Source organism: Mustela putorius, unplaced genomic scaffold (assembly GCF_011764305.1).
Source record: "Mustela putorius furo isolate JIRA1106 unplaced genomic scaffold, ASM1176430v1.1 tig00000508_pilon_pilon_pilon, whole genome shotgun sequence".
NCBI classification, from domain to species: Eukaryota; Metazoa; Chordata; class Mammalia; order Carnivora; family Mustelidae; genus Mustela; species Mustela putorius.
The window spans coordinates 16,821,810-16,848,171 of NW_025421402.1; the positions used below are offsets into that span (position 1 = coordinate 16,821,810).

Here is a 26,362-nt window from a genome sequence, read left to right on the forward strand (position 1 = left end):
CATGATCTCAGGGTCCTGGGATCGAGCCCTGCATCGGGCTCTCTGCTCAGCAGGGAGCCTGCTTCTCCTCTCTCTGCCTGCCTCTCTGCCTACTTGTGATCTCTGTCAAATAAATAAATAAAATCTTAAAAAAAAAAACCAAAACAGATTCCATACTTTGCTTAATGGATTTTATCCACAAATTGCACATTGATCAGAGGAGAGAAAAGAAGAGATTGTTGAGGAGGTTGAGAAAGTATAAAAGATTGGCATCCAGTTGAGTTGATAAAGGAAGTAGTCTAGAACATGGCTTAGAGTGAAAATTCAGTATATAGCTAACACCCGTGTAGGGCCTATCTGTGTGGCAGCCCCACTTTGAGTACTTTATGTAGATTAATGTATTTGTTCTTCACAATAGCTTGATGAAGAAGACACTGATACTAATATATCACTATATATATTACATATATATATATCACACTAATATACTAATATATTTTATAGACGAGGATATGGAGACTCAGATATTAATCAGCTAGTAAGTAGCACAGCAGAGAGTTTATAACCAGGTGTCATTTCAGAGTTCATGCTGTGAACCATTCCACTGTATTGCTTCCAAGTAGCTATTTTTAGTTTTATTATTGCTGTCATAATTAGAATATGTAATTATTTTAACATTATAAATATCATGAACATTAGCAAACTATATTGAATATGAAAGACTTTACAAAAGTTTTGGTAATTTTTACCTTTATTTTTAAACTAGTATCACCAGATAATTTATATATATGAAAAGTGATACAAGAAGACCTGAGACTTACCCAGGTTTTTTTAGCTATATAGTAGGAAACAGGAACATAATAAAAAATGTATGTGGTTCATTCAATAAAAAATATCTTCTGCATAATATTTCTTGTATCAGGATGACTACAGCCTGATCTGCAATTAGAGAAACTGTAAATCTAAGGATCCTAATTCCATTTCTGCCATTAACTGATTTGTTATTCAGAGTACATCACTTCATCTCTTCATGTGTTACCATATTTGTAAAATAAGTAATTAGTAACTATCCCATATATATCACAGGATTGTGTTATAAGGATAGAAGTAAGACAGTATATATGCTTGAAATGAAAAAATATGTGGAAAACAACCTGGAATTATTTGGGAAAAAATTAACTGTTTTAGAAGTACTGCATTAAAAAAAAAATTCCCTAGATAAAAAATCGATAATTTTTATAATTTTATAAAGAAACCTAGTTCGAACAGTTTCCATCATTTAATCCTTAATGTGATCATAATTTTTTATTGCATCATTTACAGTGAGACATCTCTTCATTGTTATTGATATAACAAAAACTTGTATATCAGGGATAAAAATTAATTCAGCTCTTCCTACTTGGTCATTAAACAAAGAGTATTTGACATGAATATAATTGTGATGTTCAGTATATCTGTACACTGTCAAGTATGGCAATAAATCAGGAGCATAGGATTGGCTTTTTTCAAAAATTGTATAAATTTATTTAATTAATTACTTTTGTGTTTTGAGACTACCACAGATTAATTTTTCTAAGGTTTTGTCAAACTTTTTTGGATTTACTTTTAGGGCTTTTCAGTTCCTTCTGGGTTTACTGTGTGTTTTCTTTACATACTGGAAACTGACATTCTTTTACTTATCTTTGAGTTTTTGCTTTCCTTGTCAAGCTCCCTGAATACATGCTGTTTTTAGTTTATGTTTCCATATCCAGATGATGGACTGTTTTTACTACATCAAATAATTTACACTTTTGATTTTGTATCCAAGCCATATTACTTCTTTGCAGTTTACCTGTTCATGTGTGTGTGCAATTATATTGGATACTTTTTTCTTTCTTATGTAAGGTCTCTTCTTATTCATTAAATTATTTATAGAACACAGACGTCTTTGTAGATGTATTTTTTTTTTATTTTTGTGATTGCTTGGAAAATTACTGTGCTTATCTTTGGAATGACATAAAATTGGATACATGCATATCTGAGTAATTATCCTTATAGAGGCAGTTCACTGGTTATTTTAAATTATCTTTAAGACTTATGAGAGGAATTATAGAAGAAACATTTTTTTACATAATATTAAAAGTAAAGATGAAAATTAATAATGTATTCAGTTTTTTATGTAACATGTGATTGTTATTTTTCCTGGTAAAAATTCTCATTTATTCATATGTACCTGCCTTGAAATTTGTACCTTAAGGACAAAGAAAGGTCACCAATCCTTCTAACTCCTGGTTCTTTGTCAAAAATGGACACAGTTAATGAGGTTTGTTTGGTACAGAACAAATTCTCAGACACAGATAGAGATCCTTTCAATGGAAACAAATTTGTTTGGCTTTACCAGGTTACTTAGCGATTAATAATAGCCTTGAGATGCAGGTCAGAAAGGTCATTGTACCAGCTTGCCAACACAATCTAAATGTGCAGCTAGCCCAGCTCTGTGGGCGCAGAAGCCCCCAAAATACTATGCATAAAGTAAAACAGGCTATTTTCTGACTCCTTTTTTCATATTAATAAGCAATTTTCAAGAGAAGGGTGGCAAAATGAGGGCCATGCCACTCCAAGTAATTCATTTATTTTGCAATTTAATCTTATGTTGAAAAAAATTGCTCTGCTGCAATAGCATAGCATGGTGATTTTTAAACGTCAGTGTGTTTCATAAGTAACCTTGTATGAAGTATTATATTAGTAGCCTTTAACAGAAAATTGCAACAAAAATATTTCTAGACATTGAAGTAGAAATGAGAATCTTTTTTTTTTTATTTTTGGAATCTTTCCCTCTACTTTCCCTTGATATCTTTAGGGTAAATGCTCGGTGATTTAATAAAAGTTAAAATTTTACTTAAAGAACTGGACACTAAGTTGCATTATCTATTTTTTAAAAAGAATAATGTATAATTTCAAAACATTATTTTAACATGAATAGTTAAATTTGTTCTGTGAAAATAAAAGATTTTTTTTTCCATATTTGATAATATCTTACTCAGTTTACAGGCATTTTTTTGCAGAGTATATTTTACAAATTGGTTTTTGTTTAAATTTCTTAGATATACACTCTCAAATGATGAAATTTTCATTATTTTAATAGAATTTATCATACCTAGAAAGCCATGAACTTGTTCACCTAGTTTAGCTTTTATTTTAATTATCTCTATAACTGAACAAAATCACCTTTCAAGTGCAGGATAATACATGTTGATATTATTTGAACTATTAACTGGAGTAAACTAAATTAAGTATATATATAAAACCCATCACATTTTCAAAATTAGCCCATTAGTATACAAAATAAATGATTAGAGATTTGTAAACATGAAATCAAAATTTAAAGGAAATCAGTAGCTCAGACATTTTCTTGGGATATTTAGGTATGTCCAAAATAGATAATCTTAATGGCAATGTAGTTGTTCACTTCCTTGGCACCTGATACATTTCCTCAGCTGTTGAATTAGTTATAATATGTAGATATTTGATTTAAAAAAATTTAACCACTGAAAAATCACTTAAATGCTTTTTAAAGATTGCAAAGATTCAGGGGAATGTGCAGGTAAGATCGATTACCCCACTGATTTTGATGGATGTGGGTGATGGTAGCCTCAAAAACTTACTTGATTATCATCAGTGGAAGAAGGAAAATGTTAGCAGATTTTTAGTCTCATAAATAACTGCAGGTTGTTTGGATGCAGGGAGGCACTGGAGGAGTTTGCAGAGATGAAAGAAAGAGAAGAGAAGAAGGCCGACCTCGAAAGGGAAGAGAAGGAAAGAGATTCCCAAGCCCGAAAGATGCATTACCTCCTCAGCACAAAGCAGGTCGGTCTACCTGTCCCTGACAGCTCCCGTAAACCACTTGGGCCCCTAGCCTGACAGAGATGAAGTAGCAGGCTGAATGGGACATGACTTGTTGAAAAGATATCACAAAGACTCTACTTCGAGTTCAATTCCGTGCTTCTGTGTAGGTGCGCGCGGGCACCATGACTCGTCTGCGACAGCAGCTTCATCGAGGCAGCGGTTGGGATGCCGGCAGAAAGGTCCAAGTCAGCAGTGTGATCTGCCACTGTGATAACATGACACGAAGGGCATAACCTCGCTTTGAAACCCATTCTGAGTGGCTTATTGTTGTTTCACGAATTGATCAAGAACTAAGAAGTTATTAAACTGAGGTCGCTTTCAGGTTTTCTCTTTTACTTGAGCTGATGTTGAGATTAGAGCCATTCCTGCACCCTTTCTAAATTTAGTTGCACATTTTCAAGTAAAGCTTCGAACAAACCTGCTTCAGCAGTTGCATCTTCTTACTGTGATACAGATGTGGAATTGGGAATACTTAGAATGATTTTCTTATAAATGGTAAAATTTTAGTGCCTCAGATTGTACCGTAGTTGCTAGTTGCTGAGAAAAAGATACATTGGCCTGTAGAATATTCTGCTCACAAAGAAATATGGTTAAAAAGCAACATGAATGGGCGCCTGGGTGGCTCAGTGGGTTAAAGCCTCTGCCTTCAGCTCAGGTCATGATCCCAGGGTCCTGGGATCGGGCCCCACGTGGGGCTGTCTGCTTAGCGGGGAGCCTGCTTCCCCGCCTCTCTGTCTCTGCCTGCCTCTCTGCCTACTTGTGATCTCTGTCAAATAAATAAATAAAATCTTAAAAAAAAAAAAAGAAAGCAACATGAATTTAGGGATTGAAGTATGTTTTGTTAATTGAGGTTCAGGCAGGAAACTAGCAATTTGTGGGTTTTTATTCTTTCTCATAGACTTTCAAGTTAAGTCTTAGAGTTCCAGCTGTACTCACACATTCAGATGTCTCAGACTTGGGCAAGTCAAATCTGGTTCTGTGGTGGAGGGTCGTGGAGGGTGTTAGTAAGTGAGATTAAGTGTCCTGCTTCGAGGCATCCAAATTCAAAAACATTAAGTACTGAACTGGCCATGTACATTTAGGACAGAGAACTGCACTTCTAGCTCTATTTGGTAGGCTAATTAATAATAATTTCAATAATAATAACTATTTTAGTGTTTACTTAGTATTTGTATAGCTGAGTTATTTCCATTTAACAGATAAGAAAACTGGAAGAGAAAATTATGGTTGGGATTTATAGACACATATGGTATGATTTATAGACACAAAACTAGTAATAGGTCTGCTACTCAAATGGAGGTCTTTAAATTCTAAATACTTAGGCAATAAAGACAATTTAAGAAATTGTGGGCACCTGGGTGGCTCAGTGTTAAATCTGCCTTCGGCTCAGGTCATGGTCCCAAGGTCCTGGGATGGAGCCCCGGTGGGCTCCCTGCTCAGCGGGAAGCCTGCTTCTCCGTCTCCCACTCACCCTGCTTATGTTCCCTCTCTTGCTGTGTCTCTCTCTATCAAATAAATAAAATCTTTAAAGAACAACAAAAAAATTAAATAAATAAAAAATTGCAGTATTTTAAAGTTTCAGTTATAAATTCATAACTGTAAAAAATTTATCTGTATAATTGGTGGGCTACACTTTCCTAGATGTAGAATGACATAAGGAGTTCTTTTTTTTAAACTTTAGTTATTTGTAATTTTCATTTTGATGAAACTAAGGGAGGCATAATATATCCTTTAATTCTTTAAACTTGATAGTAATTATTGGTTAGAGTTATTTATTTTGATAACTCTGAATTCCTTTTATACTTTGAATCTTCTTATTCTGAGGTCTTATTGCACTGTTTATACTTATATGATGGGTAGTGTAATGGCAGAAATGATTTTTAAGTGGTGAGAATCAGATTTAACAGAAACATTTATTAATTTTCTTTTATTCAGTGTATTTAGATATGGGGTTCATAGAGGAAAATTTTAGAATGTCCATAAAGACTAAGTTTTTACTAATAAAAATACTAGAATAGCAGGGGGCACCTGGCTTAGTCGGTTAGGTATCCACCTTCTGCTCAGGTTATATTCCTGGACTCCTGGGACTGAGCCCTACATTGGGCCGTCTCAGCAGAGAGTCTACTTTCCCCCTGCCCCTCACCCTGCTCGTGCTCTCTTTCAAATAAATCAGTAAAATCTTAAAAAAAATTTTTTTAAATAATGGAATAACAAATATCCATGCAGTACTTACCATGTGCCACAGAGTATGATAGATACTTTATATGCACAATTTCTTTATTTTGATTTCATTTTAGTTTAAATTTAAACACCTGGTTTAACAAATTATTTCACAAACTTGACCATGTAACTTGACTCCTGGATCTTAATGAGTTTTTAATACTACCACTGTGTTTTAGCTCTGTTTCTGTTAAAAAATACAAGCTGTCAATTCCCTAGCCTATTTTCCTTCTAGTTTATACCTTGAAGACTACTGGTAATATCCATGTATATAAACTTAAACTGATCTCTTGTTTCTAGAAATCCTTGGCATCCAATAGAATGATTGTTTTTGAGGCACTATGACAGTAGAAACAGTATGAGCATTGACATCAGAGCTCAGTTGGCATCCAGGCTCTCCCACTTAGGGTAAGATATCAGAAGATCACCTGGAATTGTCTGTTTCACTCTACAATTTGAAAGAACATTATGAGAATTGAATATAATATATTTAAAATACTATGGGGCCCTTCGTGTTCCAGTAAATGATAACAGTCCTATTATTAGAATTTAATCTATCAAGGGACACCTGGGTGGCTAAGTCAGTTAAGTGTCTACTTTCGGCTCAGGTTATCATTCCAGGGACCTGGGATTGAACCCTATGTCGGGCTCCCTGCTTGGTGGAAAGCCTGCTTCTCCTTCTGCCTGCTTGTGCTCAGTCTCTCTCTCTCTCTCTGTCAAGTAAATAAATAAAATATTTTTAAAGAATAATTAAAAGATAAACGAAGATTCTATACATTTTCTTCGGTTTGTCTTAGTTGTTGGAAGCGTTCATTTTCTCATTTCTTTGCTTTAATTATTAATGAAGATTAGTTAGAAATATTGATAGTGGTCTTTGCCCAATATTCTCCTCGCCCATTTTACAACTGGCCTCACAGACCTGAGGGCAACAGAGGGGAAATGATGTTCTTAAATCCCCTTCCTTGGAGAGGAATATTACATATCAGAGATTTTCATTTGGTTCTGACAAGTTGGTCTATTTATTTTGTCATAGTGATCTTCATATTTGATCACAAATAACTGGAGATAAAATACAACCCTTTGAGCCTATGTAGACACTTTTATTCCCAAAGCAAACTTTTTTTTTTTTTTTTTTTTTTGGTACTGAAATAGAACAGTGGTATCATCTTAGTCTCATCTGTTGACTTTGGTCAGGGAATTAGTTTTACCAATGGGGCAGTACCAGAAATTTCAAATGTTTTATTCCTTAGTTTTTATTATGGTATAAAAAGGTTGAATTTTAAACTGATAAGTCACAATTATAAACCATCTTTACCTAAATGAAAGTATGCAATATTCACCTTAACCTAAACAAAGATATGCAACACTAATATTAATAAATAGATTGAATATAAATCTTAACTTTAAAAGTCTTCAATTATTCCAGTTAACATATTTTGAGTACCGACAATCTGTCTCATGCTGAACCAGGTGTGGGACATACAAATGTATACTATGTGATCCTTAACCACAAGGCGTATTCACTCTGATTTCAGTCTATGCCAGACAAATGCTTTTACCAGCAAGAAATTTGACACCTTTCAATTGCAGTTTATATAGGTGGTCTTATTGAAATTAACAACCACTTGTATTTATGATTTTGTGATTCCATTTATTGTTTTATTTTCACAAAAATCTTTACTTTCCCTAACCTAAAAAAGACTCAGAGAATGAAAGACACATGTTTCCATTTGAGTATCAGTACTGATTTTCTCAGCATGACTTGACTATGGTTGAGAAATTAAGCTGCAGGTTTTAAAACATTACTAAGATATTTACAGATTAAATTCATGGCTTGTTTTAAGAGTTTTGATTTCAAATTATATCAAATACACACTTAAGTATAAAATAAAAGTCAGATATGAATTGAGTATTTGTTATTAAAGGTTTAAGTCACTTTTAACTCTCAATTTTATACAGTTATTGGAAAGTTTACTGAATAAATATTCAAGTATAAATAATTTTTATAAGTACATCAGGATAGGAAAAGTTCTGCTGATGTATTTAAAGGGATTAATACTAATAGCCTTTTTAGAACTATTTTTTTTTGGTGATTTCAATAATTTAGGAGTGATTTATAATGATACATAATGATAGTTTGTAGAATATTAATTTTCATATTGAATTTTCATAAGTCTAATATAGCTTCACTTAGGTGAGTAGAAATAAAACGTTAATTCAGACGAAGAATGCTTGAGAAAAGATAAGGAATTTTCTAAGTCAAAATTGTGTTTGTGAATTCATATATAGGTAATAAATGAAGTTATGTTGTTAATTTTTAATAATATTAGGACTCTTATGCTGATAGACTGACATACTCATACTGATAACCTAGTTTCAAAGTCAGTGTTAGTAACAAATCTGGTGTATATCTTAAAATAATTCTAAAATATTTTCCCGATTTTTACTGATATTAAGTATCTCATCTTTATGCAAGCAAATATGTTAACACTAATAGGAATTACACAAGTAAATAACTAATATTGCAATGAGTGAATTAATAGACCCCTCAGGGTTTTATTAATTAAAAAGTTCAAGTCATATTAAAGCACCTTTTGTATATGTTTATTTCAATCAGAAAGCTGAACATGGTAACTTATTTGCATAAATAATCAATCACCATTTACTAGTAGTAATAAGGTTAATTTGTTGCTACAGACATAATAGGATTAGTCAATTATATTTCCCAGAAAATACTATTTGTTATGCACCCCATCACCTGTAAAACAGGATTGAGTTTAGCGCCCTTATTAAATGAACACATCAAAAAAATCTTTGTCCCTGTAAAAGTTTTATGAAAAGAAAGCTAATTTTAGTTGATTTGAATAAGTAAAATGCAAACATTGCTTCCATTTGTAAATTTAATTTATCTTTCTGCGAAGATTGATTTAATAAAGTTATTTATTTTGATTCAGTAGCCAGTCAAACTAAATCTAACACATATAGGACACATTTCCTTTGAAGAAAATCTCATTTGCAGATTTGTTTTATTCCAAATAAACTGACTTTCATTCCCGTCCTTGTTCTTGGGTAATAAATTATGTTGTCTGCTCCACCTACTGGTAGCTACATGAAAAAGGCCTATTGTTGGCTTATTAGAAGATACTGCCTCTAAAATGTTGCCAGCATTTTTACAGGTCCTCCTGGAGAACAGCAGAGTTACAGATACAAATCCAAGATTCAAGTACTATATCATAGTGTTTAGAGCTATAGGTTATTATGTAGAATTATATACGTTGTTTCCTGATCAGTGAAAAATATAACTTTTTTATTTTAATGTGCTATTAAAAAGGACAGATACGAAATATATTCATGAGTAAGTATAACTATATGTATTTTATTTTATAACAATGACTTTTAATAGTTTGTACATATTTACTTTAAAACTAAAATGAAAATTTATAAATTTCATTAAAATTTGTAACATTTTATGGAAATGATATCACATCATCACTTATATGTTTTCATTTTTTTTCTTTAATGGGTCGTTTTTATATGGACACTGAATTAATAGTTTTTGGTTATTTAAGATTCTTTAAAAAGACCCCATGCTCCAATTAATATTAATAAAACATTGTCTTTCCTTATTTTTTGAGAGAAACACATGGTTTCAGCAACTTTATTTTTCAAAATTGTATCAGATCACATGTGTATGTGAAAGGAAAGTAGCTTAATTTAAAAAACTTAATATAACATGGGGTGCCTGGGTGGCTCAGCCTTTAAGCGTCTGCCTGCATTGGGTTCCCTGCTCGGCAGGAAGCCTGCTTCTCCCTCTCCTGCTCCCCCTGCTTGTGTTCCCTCTCTCACTGTGTCTCTCTCTGTCAAATAAATACATAAAATCTTAAAAAAAGAAAAAACTTAATGAAAATAATTGATACTCTGTTGATATGGATACCATATTGATATGGATAGCATGTCTATAAGACAAATCTATAAGGTGAAAAAAATGTGTAAATTAAGTAATACAGTGAGTCTTCCAAGCCCTTTATTGCTTTCAACTCTTTCTCCTCAAAATCATAAATGGGGAGATTCTGTGCTTAATATGTGATTGCACACTTTTAATTTGAGGTAATGAAGTAAGAGAAGAATGGCAGTCTTTCAGTGTGTACCTGCACATGGGCAAGCATGTGTGTGTGTGTGTGTGTGTGTGTGTGTGTGTGTGTGTGATGTGTCTCCGTGTATATGGTGTAGTTGGAAAGCATCTTTGGAGATCCTTCTCATAAGGCATTTTCCTTAATCAATGGCATACCACAGCAATAGTTGGGAGATCAAGTATGATAACAAAAAGTACCCCTATAGTAACTCTCTGGAACACACTTTTATACCTCTTGATCCTTATATAAAAACCACTTCTTTGGCTTAAAAATACTATGTTCCTCTTTCATTTCTAGGCTGGACACCCCACTTTATCTTTTTTTTCTCTCTGCTCCCTTCCCCATCTCTGTATTTCCATAATATACATGCAAAAGGGTGTATGCCTTGATATTTATGGCTGTTAATCGTATCCACTATGTTGAGTATATTACATTTTTGATCTTCATGGCTTGATGCAACCTGATTTAGGGCGTTCACATGGTTCATTGCTTTTGCTTTTTGGCTTTTTTTTTTTCTTCTTTAAGTGCTTTTTTCTTTATTTGTCCAAATCAGTCTTTATTTTGATCAATGATCTAGACTATTCCTAGTCATCCAGATTGTTAAAATCTTTCCCTCTTTTTCATTTTCTGTGTAAAATCACAGTCTTCTTTCAATTTATTCCTCCTACCATCTTCTAAACAAATTCCATTATGTCCATTTCCTGAAGTCTGAGCAATAGTAATAATCTCTAAAATGATTTCTCTTGTTTAGTCTTTTGTTCTTTTTCCCAGTATATTTATCACCATTGGGTAAATTTTGCTAAAATAGTGCTTTTTATGTAATGTCTCTCTGCAGTTTATAAACCTCCAACGATTCCCTGTTGTCCACAGGATAAAATCCAAGGTTTTCAGCATGTGCATTTGACACTCTCCAGACTGACTCTACTCTGCCTGTTTACACTTAGTCTTGTCTTTCGTTCATCCTCAGGGTTGGCATCCTGATCCAGTCTGATTTTTATACCCTGGAAACATTCATCATAAGGTTCTCTTTATATGATATAAATCATATAAATCATATAAATATATGATAGGTGACTTCTTGTGGCTTGTCATATTCTGGAAACTCAGAAAATTCCCTTTACCTCACCCCCCACCCCCAAAAGAGAGTCAGCATCTCACATACGTCCCACTAACACTTTGATTTTGCCATTACTTTATCGTTAAAGATATATTTCTTTTTCCCATACTAAATTAAAATACTTTTAGAAAGGAGACAGCTATTAAGGTGTTCTTATTAGTATAGCTCAGTGAAAATTAATAACTGTGAGTAGGCTATCATAAAAGGAAGGAGGAAAGTTTGTCCAGAGTCCTGAGGCAATGCCTATAGTATGAAGACCAAAATGGGCACAAGGTTGGTAACAAAGGGAGCCAGAGTTGGTAAGGGATATATTGACTATGTGGAATGTCTGGGGAGAAAAGTAGGTCTTGTAGGGTACTGAAAGATAATTAGGAGGCCATGTAAGAGAAACGTGACAATTTTGCCATTTTGCTTAGCATCGCTATTTAGTGTTCCTAGTTAAAAATATCACTCTAGATTCCTCTTATTTCTTTCCTACATCGCACAGCATTCCCAACAATGAATTCTTAATTTTTACATTACCCACTCCCTGGTTATGGCACATTTTTTTAGGTTGAAGAGGTCTGGCAATAAAACTGAGAATTACGGAAGTAGGGAGTGGGAGTAGATTCATAAGTCTTTTTTTTTTCTTTTTTAAGATTTTATTTATTTATTTGTCATAGAGAGAGAAGCGAGAGCAAGCACAGGCAGACAGAGTGGCAGGCAGAGGCAGAGGGAGAAGCAGGCTCCCCGCCAAGCAAGGAGCCCGATGTGGGACTCGATCCCAGGATGCTGGGATCATGACCTGAGCCGAAGGCAGCCGCTTAACCAACTGAGCCACCCAGGCGTCCCAGATTCATAAGTCTTACTTGAAGGATCTTATATTTGTTTTTGCCAACTTCCCAGTAATTTGTATGTTTCCATGGAGAAAAATATAAAAATAGGAACTCACCCTGACAGAGGACAGGACCCCTGATTGGAATATATTAGAGCAGCATGGGATCTTTAGAGTTTACCTTTCTAGCTCTTTTTGTTAACAGGTTAAAGAAAGCAGGTCTGAAAGATGAAGCAACCAGCCCAAGGCTGTCTAACTAGTTTATTTAAACTCTGTGGTGTTGGGGCATCCTCAGTATGGTGCAGCCACAGTGAAAACCCTAGTGAGTGTTCTACATATATGGTCTACATGTGATTCACCTAAATAAACTTGATATTTGGAAGGGACTTTGTCCTAGGTTTATGGATATCTATCCTTGAAAACACTAGCATTCTGAGTGTGTACTGCTCCTTGAGTTAACTAGGTTCACTGAGTTTTCACTTTACCCTTTCTCTGAAATGTTTTGGTACTTAACAGGAGCATTGATCTGAATGAATTCATGGGCAAATAGAAAAACTAGGCCTTGCATGTAAGAGAGTGAATGAAGCAAGCGAGAACATAATATAGATTTCTATGGTGCCTTTCTATGAATAGCTCAAAGCACTTTTAATACATTTATCCCCACAATATTATATAAAGTAGCAGTTTTCCTTCTGGTGATTGAAATGCTCTTGTTTGGTACTCATTTTTCCTCTGGACACTTGGCAGATATATTCTTTCCAGAAGACTATGTAGTGCATAAAGATCTGACCTATGATCTTTGGATCCATAGTTTATGAGGCAGGTCCTCAAGTTTGGTCATTTGCTCTTGGTCCCAAGTGAACTGTCCACATCACAAAACCATCACATCATCTGTTACTATTGGCAGTCTCTGTTCAGAAAAGGCCAAGGACTGAACTAGTGTGGCGAATGAATTAGCTATTAACTTGTACATTTTATTTCCTCCCTCTTTAACATTATAGTTTTTATTATCCTGTAATATATGAAAGAGATAAAATTATTGTCTATTGTCATTACTCTTTGAAGAGTTAAAGTGAAAAGGTTAAAAAAAAAGTCTTGTGTCCCCAAATAAGTCCCTTCCCTGCTCCTCTCCTTGCCATCATTTAGCCATCATGCATCTAAGAAATGGAGGCAAAAATATAATAAAATTATATATAATTTATTATATAAACTTTATTATATATAATATAAATTATTATATATAATTTATTATATAAAAATATAATAAAATTTAGAGAGACCACTCAGGTAGAAAAGTTTTCTTAGCTACATTTCTTACATATATTTTCTTTTTCAGCATGCTGCATTTTATTTATTTTTATTTTTATTTTTATTTTTAAAAGATTTTATTTATTTATTTGCCAGAGACAGAGGGAGAGAGAGCAAGCACAGGCAGACAAAGAGGCAGGCAGAGGCAGAGGGAGAAGCAGGCTCCCTGCCGAGCAAGGAGCCCGATGTGGGACTCGATCCCAGGACCCTGGGATCATGACCTGAGCCGAAGGCAGCTGCTTAACCAACTGAGCCACCCAGGCGTCCCAGCATGCTGCATTTTAAAAGTTATTTTAAAATGTGTCCATTAACAAAACACACTGGAAACCTCTCCTTGTACATGTGACAGATTCATGTGTTTTGGGGCCTGAGGCTTATACAATTTAGGGATCTATCTTCAAGAAGAAACTATATAAAGTTACAAATACAGGAAGATGAATACTTTTCATAATGAGTAAAAAATCATTTCAAACACATTTCAGATTTTAACATCTGAGAACACCACCCCTCTAAATATAACAGTAGATTCATTAACTGCTTGATCTATCATATTTGCTCACCATATTTTGGTCTTCATGCTCTTTGATTGCCTCTTTCTTTGACAATAATTTGACAATAATTTTCTGGAGTGAAAAGAGAAAGTTATTCACTCCTTTTTGTAGGAACACTGATCTAAATTTTTCATTACTGTAAGAAAGTTAAATGATGCATTCCTATTTGCATATGGTGCATTACTAAGTATTTTTTTTTTTTTTTGAAAGGAAGGATCTTCTGTTTTGTATAGGAAATGGAGAGAATCAAATTCTCCATTTGGGAAAGCCCCACTACTCTTCCACTAGCAGTTCTCTTCACTAGCACGTACTCCCAGGCCAGACAGTTCAGGATGTTGATAGTACAGTGCAGCCTGTGGTCCTGCACCTTTATTCGTGATGCCTGGTGAGTCTGCCCACTGCATTCAGGAATAATCCTGAAAGTTATTCCTACATTGGTATTGCTAGAAAACTTTAACTATACTTGGAAGTAACAGAAAAAAAAAAAACTCTCATAAATATATCCAACCAAACCTGAATTAAGTACACACCCATCTTAGCTTTTTTCCTGGTTTCGTCTCCAGCATGCCCATAGCTGCTCGGGTCCCACCCAACGAAGTGTGATAGAGGATAAGTCAGCATAAGAGACAGAAGAATTAAATGATGTCTTACTTTCACAAATTTTACCGAATAACATAACCGTGTGACCACATTGCCAGGGTCCCTCCTTGTGTTATGGAGAGATCCTGTGAAAATGAAGATACCAGAGATTAAGGTGAATCAATTTCACTGTTACTTCACCTCTAGTTGGACTATTTTTGTATTGTGTTAAACTTGCTCAAAGAAGTTTTAACTATTAAAATTATTTTAATTTAATTTAATTTTGTATGATAATCTTCTGTGTATCAGATATCAAATCTAACATTCAGACATTTAAATGAGCATTATTATTTTAGTCCTATCCATAAAATTGAGGCACTTGATTTTTTTAGTCCTCTATTTATTGTGTTTTATTTTTGGATATCAAAATCAGGGTCTGTTTGTTTCCATTCAGTAATGAGGTGAATTTTTAATGTATTAGGTATGGGGTAGGGAGAGTTCTTATTAGGCATTAAAGGTATTAAATAATTACCTATATATATATATACACATCTCTATATGTATGTGTGTTATATATACATATGTGTATTTACATATACAGATACAGGCTTATATAAAATTTCAAATACAGCTTTAATAGAAAATTCAAAAGTCAGAAAAGAATTAGAAAAAATTTGTAACAAAACTAGTTCCCATTCTCTACCATATAAATGTTTCTTTACTTACCTTTATACTCTAGTGTACCATATTTTAAACTGTATTTATGCAGATATTTTACACAAAGTAATTAGCAGTTAACTGGTATATGCTTATTTCTATTACCTTTTATAAAATTTGTTATTGGTATGTTAATTATAATCAATTTTTTCATCTTCTTCATTGATTAGTGAAGACTAAGTTTTTGGTTGTTCCTTTTGCTATCCCTAATTATAATGCAATGAAATCTAAAACTTAGAAACTCAAGGAAATTATACCATTGCTCTAACTAGATCTGATGAAATAATTAGGGCTATAATGGTTTATAGATTTGAAGATTTATTCCCACTATTATTATGACTAGTTTTCTATTTTTAAGATACTTTAGAAATATTTTAGAATGAGACCAGTTAGAAGTTAGGTGCTGTTATAATGGATAAATAATGAAGACGTAGAATTTGTCAGCTCATGGTTTATCTTAGCTCTTCAATAAGTCTAGAAGAATAACTTTATATAGACAAGTTCTTCTCACCCCACATTCTTAATATTTAAATTCACTCTTTTGGATTGTAAATGTTAGAAATATTTCCACCAAATAGCTGGAGGCCAGAATTTAAAATCTCAGGCTTTGGATGAATCCATCTTCTTTCTTTATCTCTACTTCTTCCTTTAATCTTCTGCGTATCTCCATTCCTAACCCTTGTACCCTACAATCAAAAACATTATTCCTCTGTAAAACTGGGGACACAGCCAGAGAGTTTATACTTTCAAATATTTTTTTAAAATGAACTCTTTCTTTAAAAAATATTTTATTTATTTATTTGACAGAGAGAGAGAGAGAGAGAGAGAGATTACAAGTAGGCAGAGAGAGAGAGAGAGAGAGAGAGAGAGGAAGGAAGCAGGCTTCCCGCTGAGCAGAGAGCCTGATGCAGGGCTCGATCCCAGAACCCTAGGATCATGACCGGAGCCAAAGGCAGAGGCTTTAACCCACTGAGCCACCCAGGCGCCCCTTAAAATGAACTCTTAACTAATGATCAAGCATTGACTAATGTAGTTTATTAAGGTCACTATTAAGAGCATGAGTATCCTTAACTTTTGAGTGTTAATTAAGGTATAGTCCAACATGGTAAATCATCTATGACCTTGAGATTTTATGTAATACAAGGCAGGTAAATACTTTAAAAGACATAGAAAGTGTACACAATATTTCATATATGTATTACAGTCACAAAAGAAACATAAACAAAGAGGAAGTACAATTGTTTATTTAAAAATTATACTAAAAATTGGTTTCAGGGCACGTGGGGTGGCTTATTCTGTTATGCAACTGACTCTTAATCTGAGCTTAGGTCTTGATCTCTGAGTCAGGTCTTGATTTGGGGGTTGTGAGTTTGGGCCCCACATTGGTCTCCATGTTGGGCATTGAGCCTACTTAAAAAAAAAATTAGTTTCATTTTGGTATGAGAAACATGACTTTAAATATTTTAGTATAAAGTGGCAGGTTTTCTGTTAGTCTTACCAATTGGTGTTTCTATTGACATATCTTTTGACAGTTGGAAGTATTTCACTCAAAAAGGAGTTATGTTATCTATACCATATCACAACAGACAGTAAAATAAAAGATGAGTAAGTGGAAGGAAGGTGTGAAGAAGGGAGAAAAGAGAAATAATTTGTCTTTAAATCTTTATCTGTTAATAGCTCTTGGGCCTAAAATAAATAACTTTCAGGTCTCAATAGCTGTTGTTGTATTGAAAGGAGAGTCTTGCTGAAAGGATACGATCACTCTTAGTTTAGAGAAAAGTAATATTTTCAAGGTGCTTATATAATGTAAAACATTCATTTATAGTTTTAGTTTTAGTCCCTTTAAAGAGTTGAATGTTAAAATTTTTTCTCTTAAATTTATTCAGCTTTATTTTCTATCTCCTTTTAAATTAGTACCTGTATATATGCATATGATTTCAATATTAATATATCTTTGAAATAAATTATGAGTCATTAATATAATCTTGTACTCATATTTGTTGTCTATGCTTATGCTGTATATGCATAAGTTGATTTATGGTCATCTGAATTAGTCTTAAATTTGTACCATTAAAATGATTCAGTTTGGGGTGCCTGGGTGGCTCAGTAGGTTAAAGCCTCTGCCTTTGGCTCAGGTCATGATCTCAGGGTCCTGGGATTGAGCCCCACATCGTGCTCTCTGCTCAGCAGGGAGCGTGCTTCCCTTCCTCTCTCTGCCTGCCTCTCTGCCTATTGTGATCTCTCTCTGTCAAATAAATAAATAAAATCTTTAAAAAAAAAAATGATTCGGTTTATTTTACCTGGTTTGGTTATTTATATATCCATACCCAAATCAGCTTCTCTGTCGACAGTTATCTGAATGCTAAAATTGTGGTTGGGCCTTCCCTGACCTTGCAAGGCATGGTTGTTGCTTTTTTCCTCCATGTCTTCATATAACATTTACTATTGGTGTTATGATTATATCTACTTCCTCCTAACATAGGTAAAGTCATAAAAGAGAACAACATTGTCACTTTAATATCCCCAATTTCTAATATCAGTCATGATATTTCTAATACATGTCCTAATTCTGATTTATAATACTTTCATATTCAAAACAAGAAAGGCAGCTTTTATTTCAGTCCTAATTATTTACTATTTCTTCTCTGAATTAAATAAAAATTATAGATAATACAATTATTTTGACAGATGTAATAATTTTTAGTAACTGATACCTGTGTTTGGTAAAATATATTCTGTGTGACTTTTAAAAGGGCAAATCTTATATTCAAAGAAAAGGCAAAGAGAACACTAACATTTTCTTTTCATTCTGTAATGTCCCAAATTAAGCCAAGTTACATAACTAGAGTGAAGAAGATGAAATTCAAACTATGATCTGGCTATCTTGAAAACCATGCTTTGGTTTCTTTAAGGTATGGTTTAAAGTGGGCTAAGAAAGGTCCTAGATATATATATCTTTAAATTTCTGTTTATTTGATGATAGTTACTAGACAATATATTCAGCATTATTAGCTTTTGATGTTGTGTGTGTGTGTGTGTGTATTAGCTTATCAGTTCCTTTAAGCATCAGGAGGTGGAGGCATAGGTCTAACATGCAGGGCCTTCTCACAGGAAGTCAAGCAAGCCTTCATGGGCACTCTGGAGAGCTGTTGTCTTCTAGAGGAAAGAACCATGAACCGGAGGAATAAGTGTGGGTATTTATATCATCTGTCAAGCATTTTCATCTTGGGGTGCCTGAGTGGCTCAGTTGGTTGAAGATTGGATTCCTGATTTTGGCTCGGGTCATGATCTCAGGATCATGGGATCAAGCTCCCAGTTGGGCTCTTTGCTCAACAGGGAGTCTGCTTTAGATGATCTTTCTCTCTCTCTCTGCCTCTGCCCCTGCCCTACTGCTTCCCCACCTCTAAAATGAATTAATTTTTTTAAAAATAAGTATCTGTCCCACCCCCTTCTCCCAAACCCCCTCCCCCCGGCAACCCTCAGTTTGTTTTGTGAGATTAAGAGTCACTTATGGTTTGTCTCCCTCCCAATCCCATCTTGTTTCATTTATTCTTCTTCTACCCACTTAAGCCTCCATGTTGCATCACCACTTCCTCATATCAGGGAGATCATATGATAGTTGTCTTTCTCTGCTTGACTTATTTTGCTAAGCATGATACGCTCTGTGATTTGGTGAGTGCTGTGAAGTGTGTAAACCTGGTGATTCACAGACCTGTACCCCTGGGGATAAAAATATATGTTTATAAAATTTATAAAAATAAAAAAATAAGTATCTGTCTTTGAGGCATCAACTGAAATTCTGAAACCATAGACATCCTATTCAACGTGATTATACATCGTTTTGTGATCATATGATTTGAGATAAATATCTATAAGAATGTAAATGTTTTTGCCATATCTCTCTTGCTCTAACTAGTAATGTAATGTAAAGATCAGTGAGGTTGAAGGAGTCAAAGAACTGTGAGGCTTACTATTGGGATGGATCACCCCCTATACATGAAATCCCAGAGTACATAGTAGAACACTGAACTAAATGCCAAAGGCTATCATGAATACGGCCAAATGACCAACAAGACTGTTAATGATAATATGGGCAAAGGATAATATGGGCAAATGACCAACAAGACTGTTAATGATAACCACAAGGAGGGATAAGAGAATGCATATTCAGATTGCAAGAAAGCTGATGAGTAGTGGTTTGAAAAAGACATTGGGGAACTAAGAAAACGCAAATCTCTCCTAGTCACTATGATACAGGAGAGTACTAAAATGCTTTGTCCAGTAGACCTGCTCTAGAGGTGAAGGAAGATTCAGTCATAATGAAGAAATATATTTATTGAAAAGTTTGGGGGCAAAGAGAAATTGTTTAGCATAGATGGGAGAAGGGTTCCATGGGGCAAGGTTGAAAGGATCATAGACAAGGGATCAGAAGTATTGAGAGAAGGAACAGGGTAGTTGAGGATGAGCATACCAGAGAATATAAAGGAGAGTTGGGATTCATTTGGCAGGCAGTTATTTGGGCATGAACAATTTGACAGCAAAGCAAATAGATAAATAGTTATTTGATCCGATTACCTCTTACTGTAGAGAAATTTAAGTCGCCCTGCCTGTTCTTTATTTTCATTAGCATGGTAATAATGTGATGGACTGAAAGTGAATTAATGGATTAAAGTACAAGGAAGGTATTATTTCCTCATATTTTTGAAATGAGGAATGAAATGAAAAGCTCACATAAAAACTTGCGAAATAACCCAGTGGTACACCCCAAAAGCCAGAGACTAGCCTATTATTCATTTTAGACCAGATCAGTTTTTTGATCAAGACATTGTATTGGTCAACTCCCTTCGGTTAAATTACTTTCCCTCTAATTAAGTTTGTGTCCAAATTGTGTTACCACCAGAGGGGCTTTTGAGTTTGAGTTTGAGATAAAAGATAACAGGGTTGTGAAGCATAGTGGAGTTTTCTGGGCTCCCTACCACCAAGGAGGTCAAAGCAAAATAAGGAAGCAAAAGATAACCTAAAAAAGATAAAATTTTTATTGAAGGATAACACAGAAAAGTGCAGAAATACTAAAGACTCAGCTCAGTTATCACAAAGTAGCAGGTATAATCTGTACCTAATAGGTACTAATTAATAATTTCCATACAAGAAGCCACAGGTTTACCAAGCAAGACTGTGAGAGCACAGTAGTCTAAAAATGAGGTGGTCTTTGAGATCTGGTCATGAGATTATAGCCAACCATATTAAGGCAGCATAGCATTTCCCCATGAGGCAGTCAATCCTATACTTTGATAAAAACTTAAAATGGCTTCCCCCTGTTTGCTTAAGAAATTTTTCTTCAAAGACTCTTGGGAAATCAGTGTCTTGCAGAGCCCCAGATAACACTGGGAATAAAGTTTAACAAATGCTCCATTCTGTTAGTACATTTTCTTTAACAAAAGAAAATTTTCAATTCAGTTTTCCTGTTTCTGTGATGCTAAGTATTTTTCTTTTAGCAACTAATTGTCTTGAGAGGCATTTTTTAAACCCAAACCATGAAATCATTTTTCAAATGAAATCACTATCGAAGAATTGAGCAAAAGAAAATACTAGGTTTCTGAGAGGGGAACAGTGGTATATAAGGGAAGGTTTGAGGTGGGTGGTGGTTACAAAAACATGCTTTACTATTTTTCTTAGGTCATTCAGACTTCAGTAGTACGTATAATAAGCCAGCACAGCATGTGTAGAAATTGCATGTTAGAGGCATCACAATAGGGAGTTTTCAAATCACTGTGGAACTGGGTGTCCACTTTCACTGCTCTACTCAGAGTACTTCTTGATAAAGACACCAGGAATCTCCTGTTTATAAGTCGACAAGAACTCTGGGAGATTTGTACACTGTGGTATTGGAACTCACTTTGGCCTTGGTGACACTACAGTCAGCCTTCTATCTTTGATCATTTCTTCTCAGTCTTCTTCAGTAGTGTATTCAATAGAATTCAGTGTATATCTTTTCTCTGATATTATATGGGATTATTTATAGCTCTTTAATATCGAAGTTATTTAAAGTTTCTGTTCCTTTGAACATCTTGCTGTTTTCTGGAATGCCTTCCCTCACCTTACACACCAAGCACATCTCTGCTCAAATACCAGCCATCCTAACCCCACAGAGAAGTCTATTCTCAGTATAAGTATTTATACATATCAATGCTAATTTCAGTATTTTATAATTATTTGTAAACTGTCAATGCTGTGACTCAAATGGAAAAGCAGGAATCAAAGCCAAATCTGGAGAGTGCCAAGGCAGCAGATAGAGGAGGGGAGGAGGTAAATGAAGCTGTATTGAGGGGGTAAGGTAGGTTGCTACATGTTGGGGAAAGGAACAGGCCTAGAAAAATTTCCTAAGCAAGAAAATAAGCAGTTTTCATCCAGTCCTTGTAGGATCAGTAGAATAGTACTTAAACATTTACAAGGAAAAAGATTAAGGAATTGTTTAGGGGGGAAGATTTCCCAGAAAGTATTATACATGGAGTCTTCTCTTAGAAATTCTTTCAAAATACAATATAGTTAAAGGGAAATCCTGGTAGGATTTGGGAGCTGGATAGAATGTTCTTTAGTCCCGAGAATTTCTTAGGCATCATGATATTGCTGTATTTTAGAAGACTCAAATTAGTCTCCATTTCTTTTTCGTTCCTCACATTCAATGAATTACGATGTGATTTGTGCCACAAGAACACAGTTTGCTTCTGTGGAGGTCACCTGTCACCTTCTAATTACCATGCCAGTTGTGCCTTTTTGTCCTCATGCTGTTCCACCTCTCCTGAGCTTCTGACACTGCTGACCTCCTTCATGAAGCGGTCTTCTCCCTTGTGTACTGCCTCTGCTCCCTCACTGTTTGCTCTTTTGAGTGTCCTTCATGGGCATTTCTTCTCCCACTTATTTCTTGTATGTGCACACTCCTAAGACTGTTCCCCTGAATTCCCTGCATGCTTTCCCTCAGTGACCCCATCCATTTTCAGACCTTCAGATATTTTTATTCAGAAAACACTCCAGTCACTAACTATGTCCTCATTCCCAAGTTCCAGACCTACTATTACAACTCTACACTGGACCTTTCAACCTGGATTTTTGGGAGCTCAGTTCTAGTAACTCCAAAACAGGTGATACTCCTGTGTAACTATTCCTCTTTCTACCTTCTCTGCCTAGGTTCTAAGCCCAAGTTTTTCTGTAAGTCCACATTCTCTTATGTTCTTTTTAATAAACATTATGATCCATGTCTTCTGATTTTGTTTCTATAGAATGCTCCCTGTCCATGTCACTCTTCTGTTTCCACTCTTCTTTCGTCTTACCTTTCAATAAGCAGTCTTCACCTCCTTTACAGACTTTTGGTCCATTTCACTTATTCATTCACATAAGCATGGATTGATTGTCTACCCTGCACCAGGTATTGAGATAGGTAATGTTCCATGTTTTTTCACCTCTCTAGATTCCCAAGAATGGAATTGTTGTATTATATACTAAGCATATGTTCACCTATTTTTATAGGCTTTTAAAAATTTGAGCAGTTTTGGGTTCACAACAGATTTGGTCAGGAAGTTGCCATACATTCCTTACCCCCACACATCATTATTACCCAAAGTCCATAGTTTTACATTAGTCACTCTGGACATCATTTCTGAGGGAAAGTTGGATGTGATCCTTGTCTTTGTGTCCTCTGTTGTTAAGGTGGTTACCACCTCTGCTTCTCACAGATTTCCTTATCTTTGATTCTTAGAAGTTTGAATATGATATGCCTCTCTATATGTTTGTGTGTTTATTTGTCATTTCTTTTACTTGGTGTATTCGCTGAGCTTCTTGGATCTGTGGTTTAGTGTCTGGTATTAATTTGGGGGAATATTCAGTCATTATTACTTCACATATGTCTTCTGTTACTTTCTCTCTTCCTTCTAATGGGTTACCATTATGTACATGGCATATACATTTTGAAGTTGTCCTACCTTTCTTGGATATTGTGTTATACATATATTTAAACATTTATTTATTTTTATTTGGGAGAGAGAGAGAGCACGAAGGGGGAAGGGCAGAGGAGAGGAAGAGAGAATCTCAAGCAGACTCTGCATGGAGCACAGAGCCCAACTTGAGGCTCGGTCTCACAACCCTGACATCACGACCTGAGCTGAACCAGGAGCTGGATGCTGCTTAACCATCTGTGCCACCCAGGAACTCCTGTTCTGTTACATTTTATCAGACTTTTTTCTTTGCCTTCCCATTTTGGAATTTTGGAATTTTCTATTGACCTATCCTCAAACTCAGAGATTCTTTAATCAGCCATGTCTTGTCTACAAATAAATCCATCAAAAGCAGTCTTCATTTCTGTTACCATGTTTTTGATCCCTGGCATTTCTTTTTGATTATTAGAATTTCCATGTCTCTGTTTTAATTGCCTACCTGTTCTTGCCTGCTATCTACTTTATCTGCTAGATCCTTTAACATGTTAATCATAGTTGTTTTAAATTTCTATACCGATAATTCTAGTGTGCCTACCATATCTGAGTCTGGTTCTGATGCTTGCTCTGTCTCTTTTGTGGTTTTCACCTGTGTTTTCATGGAGTTTCTGTAGGTCTGCTTCAGACTTCTTCCTAAATTTACCTTCTAAGGGAGAACGTGAAAATCAATAGATTTCCATTTTATGTAGAATTAATTGTAATTTGCAGCCTTCTGGAGTTTGGCCCCAGTTTATTTTATAAGCTCATCTCTGACTGTAGCTTCATACGTAAACCCACCAGTGTGATATTCACTGAACAACTGCTCTGTGTTTTACCACGAATATGTTTGTCTTTATTTTTACCCTCCCCTTACCCTGAAATGCCTTTCTTCCCTTTTTATTGCCAACATCCTACCCACCTTTAGAAGAAAGTCAAATATTTTTTCCACAGTTTTCTAAAAGATATATATAGTTGTACTGTAACCTCTGCTATAAACCTCTTTTACAACAGTAATTAGTGGGTACTTACTACAGACTGGTTATGTTATTGTCAGTCACAAAATTGCTGTCCTGGCTCTCCCCTCACCCACCACTGAGAATGGTTTGGTGAGAGGGATCACTTTTCATTCATCTGTACCCACTTTAGATCCAGTAAAGTGTTTCTAAGTTACTAGGTGCTAAATATTTATTGAATTGAATTAGCATATAGAGGATGGTGTTTTATTTAAATTTCATTGTTTTAATCAATACTGAAATATTTTAACATGTGATGCTAGTGATTAGGATATCAGAATGATCATAAAAGTCATTTGTTAAACTAATGAAGCCAGCTACCTCAGGGATCTTCATTTAACATGACCCTACTCTCTACTTTGACTCAGAACAGTTAAGAATTCAACTTCTTCATTGAAGTCACAGAAAAACATCTGTAGTTAGTAATATTTATTTTCTTTGTTAATGTTGCTTTGTATAGATAAGTTTTATACCAGATACATTCATTGTGAATCCCAAGTGTTTCCATGAAATCCTTCTTTGTTCTGGGATACAGTATCGGAGGGTTAACATGGCGGTTGTCTGAAATGCGTGTGGAAGCAGAACTGTGGTGGTGAGAAATGGCCATGTTTCCTTTTAGTTCTCAGCAAGAGTAATTGAATGTGGAATATCTTACTAAACACTGGACTGTGACAGTGTGTTAACACTCTGACTATCTCCTAACAGCAGGGCAATTATTTGCTGAGTGGGATTTTTATAAATCCCCTGGCCCTAGTGTGTCCTGATAATTATGATGAAGTGCGTTGGTCAGTGTTGATTCAGCAGTCCCTACCCTCACAAATACTTTATTCACAGTTCTCTGGCCCACTTTGACTTTCCTCGTTAGTAGAGATCTTTACTGCTCTTCTCTGCTGGCTTGGTGTCTCGTTTTTAAAATAATTTTGATTAAAGCTTAGAATCCTGAACATATTTTAATCAGCCCCCCCTACCTTTTAGAACTGTGTATCTCTCCTAGTATTCACAAATTCTGAATCCTGATGCAAGAAAATATTTCTTGATTTTTTTTCCTTTATGTGGCAATCAGCTCCTGTTTGCAGTGTGATTGACATTTGCAAAAGTAGAACTTGAATCCTCCCACCTATCCTGTATACGTCATAGTTCCTCATTTCTGAGTGAGCAGTTACTTGGAAATTATGAGAGATTTTTATTTCTCATATGGTAAAATACGGAAAGACTAACCATTGGGCTTTGGGAATTATTGGTGTACAAAATCGTGTTTCAGATTCTTTTCATTTTACAGCAACTTGTCTTAGAAGTAAACCTCAATAACAAAGAAAAGAGGGGAGAATTAGAATATAGTTTCCCCCAGGCAATTACAAAATGAAGGTCTGTGGATGAGTGGAAAATGACCGTAAATACATTCTCCATGAAATAAAACAGTAGATGCTCCAAATCCGCCATCCATTTGCTTGTAAACCAATTGCATTTCTGAAGTACTTTCCCATACAATACTTGTAAGTCTAAGGAATAAAAACTGAGAAGAAAAGAGCAACTGATAGATTGTTAGAAATATGGAATGGTTCAAAATATTAATGTAATGCTAAGGGTGACTGGGTAACAAATGGTACATTTGCTCGTTGCTCAACCTGACATAATTAATATTCCAGGTCATGCTTAAGTTCCCATGATGGAGGGTCTGAAGGGGGGAATTCAAGAAAAATATATATCTATTCTATAACTCATTGCCTTTTTTTCCCCCTTTTGACGAGTCAGAATCATAGCCTTTAAAAAAATCGTGCTTTCACACCTCATTTGCCGTATTCACCACTGGGCCACGAGTCAGCAGCCCAGCCTGATGCAAAGGGGGTCAGTGAGAAGCTATTAGCAGAGTCCTCTCCCGAGATTTCTTGGGTCTTATTGAGTTGAATGTTAGCATGACAGTACTGCAAATAACTCAGTTGTAGGCTTTTTTTTTTTTTAAACAGTTAGCACAGATTTCCCAGTAGTGTTGGTCACTCTAGAAAATTATTGCTGAAAATGAAGTCCCAAAAGCTAGCTTGGCAGTAGCCCTTCTAAGTTGTGAAAAATGTGAAAACTGAAAAA

General features: G+C 35.0%; 1 protein-coding gene across 1 annotated transcript in view; it reads left to right on the plus strand.

The window, feature by feature from the left end:
- Nucleotides 1–26,362, plus strand: part of SPATA17 (spermatogenesis associated 17) — a 178,313-nt gene that overhangs the window by 64,076 nt on the left and 87,875 nt on the right. The window contains exon 6 of the mRNA XM_004751466.3: nt 3,702–3,825. Within this exon, the coding sequence (XP_004751523.1) occupies nt 3,702–3,825 (124 nt within the window). The remainder of the gene's footprint in view (nt 1–3,701; nt 3,826–26,362) is intronic.